This window comes from Nicotiana tabacum, chromosome 10, assembly GCF_000715075.1.
Source record: "Nicotiana tabacum cultivar K326 chromosome 10, ASM71507v2, whole genome shotgun sequence".
NCBI lineage: Eukaryota > Viridiplantae > Streptophyta > Magnoliopsida > Solanales > Solanaceae > Nicotiana > Nicotiana tabacum.
The window spans coordinates 11,985,081-11,991,661 of NC_134089.1; the positions used below are offsets into that span (position 1 = coordinate 11,985,081).

General features: G+C 33.7%; 1 protein-coding gene across 1 annotated transcript; it reads right to left on the bottom strand.

The window, feature by feature from the left end:
* Nucleotides 1-2,878: 2,878 nt before the first annotated feature.
* LOC107777639 (protein NUCLEAR FUSION DEFECTIVE 4-like) lies at nt 2,879-5,899 on the bottom strand. Its single transcript, XM_016597707.2, has 2 exons — nt 5,691-5,899; nt 2,879-5,601 (listed from the first exon to the last, which is right to left on the bottom strand). Exon 2 carries the CDS (start codon nt 4,761-4,763, stop codon nt 2,958-2,960), a length of 1,806 nt encoding a protein of 601 aa, XP_016453193.1. The 5' UTR covers nt 4,764-5,601; nt 5,691-5,899; the 3' UTR covers nt 2,879-2,957.
* Nucleotides 5,900-6,581: the final 682 nt, after the last annotated feature.

Genomic DNA, 6,581 nt, shown 5'->3' on the forward strand with positions numbered 1-6,581 from the left:
GGAAAATTGTTAAATATTCTTATTCTGCTACGAAATTTCCAGTGCCACCACAAAATTCGCATTCACATCCAAACATTCTTATTGGGTAAGGCTTCCAAATACGAAATCTTCTTCTTCGTCGTCGTCTTTATTTTTATCTCCAAAATCGGTTAGACAATTAACCTTTTGTTATTAATTTTTCATACTGAAACAATTTTTTTATTATAAGAAAATAATAACCCAAAGAATTTTCCAAAAACAAAAAAAAAACTATTTCACGAGTTTTTATTATCACTACTTTCTGCACGCTAGGAGGTGCCTACATTCCACCCCACGGTCCCAACAACTTTTCTCCACGAGTCTATATTTTGCTAGATTTGTTTTTTTGGTTTCCCATTCGATGTTCGGTATCTGTATTAGAGCTCGATTATATCCGAATTCGTGTCGCGTAGGGCCCCATTCGGGAGGAAGCGCTCCCTACTAAGGATTTTTTCATACTCACGGCTCGAACCCGAAACCTCTGGTTAAGGGAGGGACAGTCTCATCCACTGCACCACATCCTTTGGTTGTATTTTGCTAGATTTTAGCTTTTGCACTCCCCTCAATGATCAGTTTTTGTATAGAGCTAATGTGTAGGTTACGAGTTCGGGGTTCGGCAGAACTCAGTAATTTTAATACAAACTATGTATTTTCTTAAGAAATTTATTGTATATGTACAAATTATTAATTTAAAATCCAGTTTCAAAAGTTTATCATTATTCGCTTGGCGTGTTTAAGATCACAAAATTTAAAATTTTTCTTATTTTTTTTAATATTATGGAGTATAACATATTTAAGACCATAACCTTCATTTAAAAAAAAATATAATAAGTCAAATTATGTCACATAATTTAGAACGGATAGAATTATGTTTTTTATGACAGGTTCTTGAAAAAGGGGTAGGCTCTTCTTGCAGACTGCGCAATTTCATGTAGTCATATCTCTCTATAGCAACTTATTTGTTTCGAATTTTTCAGCTTTGTAGTAAATTATTATTATCGAGAACATATATTATAACATAACATGAAATTAATTTCATAAAAGCTTGACTTTTATATTGAATAATTGTTATATAGCGATGTTGTTATAGATATATCACTGTACAAACAAATTCATTTGTTCAATCAGATGAAAGCTACAGAAAACGAATAGAAGCATGCGTTGAATTGGTTGGTTTGTGTTTCTCAGACTCTGACATTTGAAGGGATAAAATTAAAATTCAAGGAGTCCTTTTGTCTATTTTGCTCTATTATTAGGTTTAGGTGGGCATACATATCTTCGACATGTTTATACATAATGGTGAATGTCCCAAGAAAAGATTAATGACGACATCAAATTTATACCATAATGTGAAACTATAATAGAAAGTTGAGGGTGAGAATTATGGTAGAAAGTGTGAATGACGAGAATTAGGGTAAAAGGCCAGTAGGCAGTTGAACGTTTTTCTTTATCATATCAGTAGTTTTAGTATTATTCTCGTATTTTCTTATCCTTAGATTTCTATATTACATGTTATTTCTTTTGCTTATGTTATCCTAATATATGTCTTGCTATTGATACTGCTTCTCTTTTACGACTTTTTCACTATTATATTTCTTCTTAAAACTGCTATGATTGTACTTTTTTTATCGGAAATAACTTCTCTACCTTCGCAAGGTAGGGATAAACCTGCATACACACGACCCTCCCTAAATTCCACTTGTGAGATTATACAAGGTTGTTGTATAATAGAAAGATGAGACAACGAATCCAAAAATAAATGGCAGACTTCTTTAATTTGTGTCTCTTCTAACTTTTTTTTTTTTTGGCAATGCACCTTTGTTATTTTCAAGTAAAAGTCAAATTTTTGCAACAAGAATGACCTTTTATTTTGGTTTAGTGGTGTCGTATTCATGGCTAGAAATACATGGTTCACCTTGATCCTGGCATTTATGATCGCATACATTATTTGTAATGTTTATTTCCTAGGCAGATTTACTCATGTTTAAAGTATGACATAAGTCTTGTGAATATCATGACTTCAATTTTTTTTATATGCTTTTGATCACCTCATACTTATTTTTCCAAGGTCGGTAAAAAGAAGAGGAAATTATGGGTAGCAATGGTAAAGTTATCCGTATAATCTATAGGATACGGGTTCAAACTGTGAAAGCAACCACTAATGCTTGAATTAAGGTAGATTGTTTACAACGCACCCCTTAAGGTACGGTCTTTCCCCGAACTCAACGTAAAAGTGGGATGTTTTGTGCATCTAGCTACCCTATAAGAGTTGAGAGTTGATATTTTTTCTAAGAGTATCATCTATAGTATTCATTAGTAGCTTGTAGCAATCTTGTCTATACATCAATCCACAAATCGAAAATACTCTTTATCTCGTATTGCTCTCTCGATACACAATCTAATATGTAGCAAGACTTACTTAAATTCATCGTAGCCTGAAAAATGATAAACTGTTATTATTTTCCGGAATGTATTACGAGTGAAACAGCTTAGCAGCCAAGAAAAAAAGGCCAAAAAATAACAAGATCATGGGAATAATTGGTACAAATAGTTAGTATCTATTATTGAAAATACAACAACATATGTTATGACTCAACAAATGCTCATAATTTTGTAAGACATGAACTTAAGGAGCATCATTTTCCTTTATTTTTTTGGCCCGAGACAGAAAAAAAGGCAGCCCGGTGCACTAAGCTCTCGCTATGTGCCGGTTCGGGGAAGGGCCGGACCACAATGGTCTATTGCATATGCAGTCTTACCCTACATTTCTGTAAGAGGCTGTTTCCACGGCTCGAAACATGTAACCTCCAGGTCACATAGCAACAGATAAATTTATTTAACTAATGCTGCAGACTGAAGATTACACTAATCCTTCCTAATAACACAAAGTTTTATCAGTATATTTACATATCATGGTAATGAAATTAAGAACTACCTATCTATTTTTGTTGGATTTTTGGAGAAGAATCTGCTGCTGTTTGTAATGTTGCTGATGATGATACCTCCGAAACTCTTATCTGTTCAGGATCTTCAATATCAATAGCTTGTTCTCTGAACTTCTTATATATATCACCTTTGTAAAATTTCCTTGTTCTAATAACCAGAATTAAGGAAACAGCACAACTAATCAATGTAGCTCCAGTAATTACAAGAAAAGCCAATTTGTAACATTCAACTCCAATGCATGTTAAATCTTCACCATCTTTCCTTTTTAGCCCTTTTGCTAACATTTGCTTTGTAGCCACTTTATCATATAAATGTCCAGCCACTTTAACATTAAGCAAATATGCACCAACAGGGCTAGCACCAGCCCCAAAATTATACAATGTGGAGTAGTATTTTAACCCGAAGAGTTCAGATATAATCGCGAAAATTAAAGGCCATTGAGCTCCAAAGCAAAATCCCATCAGTACAGAGGCGAGATAGAGAGAATTAGGGACGCCAAACGCGATGAGTAGATGACCAGCACAGGAGAGTAGGAGGACTAATGTGAGCATCATAGGACGCGGGCATTTGTACTTTGTCAAGAAGATTTCAGATACAAAACCAGAAACAACTCGTCCGAGGTAATTCCATATACTTACTAGTGAAACAAATGTTGTGATGCTTTTTTCGGGGTAGCCTAAGGCCTTCCCTATTTGGCCTAAGTTGTCGATTGCAGTTAATGTCCCGCCCACGCCAAATGTTGTAGCTGTGAATAAAATGATCATGTCTATACTGAAAAGTGCTTGTAATATTGTATAATCATCTCCTCTTGGTGGTGGATTGAACACATTGCTAAAGCAAGAAGTAGCCTTTTCATCACATTCTTTTGGTAATTCAGGACTCGAAGCTAGCTTTTGAGGCCGAGTCAACTCTACTGACGGCGGATTTTCACTAACAACTTTCAAAATGTGGTCATTCAATGCTTGTTGTTTAATATTCCAAAGTTTAAGATCTTCTTTAAAGACAATAACTAGAGGAGCAAAGAGCAAAATTAGTACTACTGCTGCACTACCTGAATACTCTGGCCTTGTAAAACTGACTTTATTTTGAATAATAATAACAATCATAATAAAACCAGCAAGACCAAGTGAAATATAGAGAAATTTATAGAAAATTTTGGTCTCATTACTTTGTCTAACCACTTTCATAATCCGAATCGTTCGAAGAAAAATACAAGACACAACTGCTGGAAGATAACCGATTAATAAAATCAAAGATTTACCATTATTTCCATAAAAAGCATGGTATAATTGAGTAATAATAGCACCACTTAAACCAACAAAACCTTTTAATAATCCTAAAACACTTCCTCTACTTTCTGGGAAATTCTTAACACAAGTAACTAAAGCACCGGTATTAGCAAATGTTTGTGAATTTGCACCAATACAAATATACAAACACATTTGCCAAATAGCAGGTTTAGCTATATGTCCTGAAACTGATAACCATATCATAAAATACCCAAAAAAATTCATAATTGCTCCTATAAATAAAACAACCCAAGGTGGAGTTACCTCATTTATTAGGCCTGAAATAATCCCAACATTACCACCTAAATCTTTGAAGAAACTTAACAAATTTAACGTCGTTTGATCATATCCTAACGACGATTTGATCTCTCCACTGTAAAGACCAAACATGTAAGTTGCACCAGCCATTGACATGATTAAAAGAGAAGCAAAAACCATGAACCATCGACTTGTGAAAAAATGGTGGACGAAATTCGCCATTGATCTAAGGCTACCATTTTTGTTCATCATTTTCTTGATTTAGGATAAGGATTTTGGTGATTTCAGCTTAGTGTACTATGGCACGTATATATATTTGTGTGGTAGTGTTAATGATTTACTTGAGCTGTATATGTAATCTGAATTTGGAATGGAATTTTACATTGACTTTTAATAGTTGAATATTCTTTTTTGCTTTTTGCAAGTGGAGGGTGGGCCTTATAATAAGGAAAATGACAACTACAATTTTCTCAATCTTAAACATGTAAATAGCATGTTGTACAAGATGAGACTATTCAATGTATCTTTTCGTGTGAATGTTAGTTCTGGAGTGTCCTCCCGGACAGCAATGAAGTCAGGAATTTTCTTAAAAGTATTCAAACTTGAAAGAAGTGAAAAAAATTCTCCGATAAAGGATATTCAGTATATGTTAGATACCTTTAAAACCTAATATTTACCTATCTATATACGTAGTTAATTTTTGGATGAAGGGTGATCAATTGACCACCCTTTAAGACATGTAGCTTCGCCCCTGCTCTCGGGACGACTTCAGAATTTAAATTCGATGGCTTCGACATTAAGTTCTTACCACTAAATCATTGCACTTTTATATTAACTATAAGTTTAATCAAATATTGAAGTTTTAACAATATTCACTTATATAACTACTCTTTCTGTCAAGAAGTACTGGTCTTAGTTGAACTCGGTAAAACCAACCCTACCTGTCTCTCAGTCAGTACCACATCCAATATGCAATGAATCTCCTTGACATAAGAAAAATGCGAATTCAAATTTCAGGTGTAGCATTCTTGGATTCTAAAATGATCACCATGTAAGAACATCTGGTTCCGTCACCGCTGACGATCTTGACCTGGCGAGAGGTAATAATAACAAAAAACCAAGTATAAATTCACAAGTAAGATATAGGAAAGCCAGTGTGTAAACAAACCTTATATTTACCTTGTGAAGATAAATAGGCTGTTTCCGGCGATAGAGTACATAATTGGGAAAAGAAAATCTGGTATACCGAGACGTTTGGTCGTGGTTTAATGGTGAGAAATGGTGATTGTCTATTTAGAAATTGACTAGACACTGTATTTGTCACTTTTCTTTATTTAATTGTCAAGCTGAACACTGTGTTTTTGACGTGTAACTAGATAATATTAGGTATTACACTTCTTTTTGTTCATTTTTTCTTCCATTTAACAAAATCCAAGTTTTGTTATATTTAGGAATTACGTACCTCACTTTCCCAATATGTTGGGTGGATTACCCCAATAGGGAAAGCCTACTTTTGAGCTTTCATCAATCATTTTCATTTTCCAGTATAAAAAAGGTGTAAAGAATTATATTGACCAACATTGCATGATTAAAGTTATATTGTAGAGTTGTACCGGATCCAAAATTTAATGTTTATGGATTCCTGTAACGATATTGAGTAAATTTTTAATAGTAACTGGTTTACATTCAAACATTTATAGATATTTAATAAATTTTTGAACACATTTATATTATTTGAACAAAAGCTATTGTATTCACGTGAACTCCTAAGTCGCAAGCTGGATCCGCCCCGGGTTGTACCAAGTAGCACTCATACAGTATATATTGATTATGGCTTTCCATGTGTAGAAAAGAAATCAGCCACAAAACCTGATCGGTCCAACATTCAAGCTTGAGGGAGTTAATGACCCGATTATTTAATGGGAAATTTATAGTGTATAGTCGCAATAGTCGAAAAATATATATTTTCGTATATTAATATAATATACATATTTTATACCATTGGGTATTTAGCTAGTAATTATAATTATTCTCAATCGAGCGCCCAATTATGTTAACAACCCTTATTTA

Excerpts from the sequence above, each read along its gene's own strand:
- LOC107777639 (XM_016597707.2), bottom strand. The coding sequence starts at position 4,763 with ATGATGAACAAAAATGGTAGCCTTAGATCAATGGCGAATTTCGTCCAC.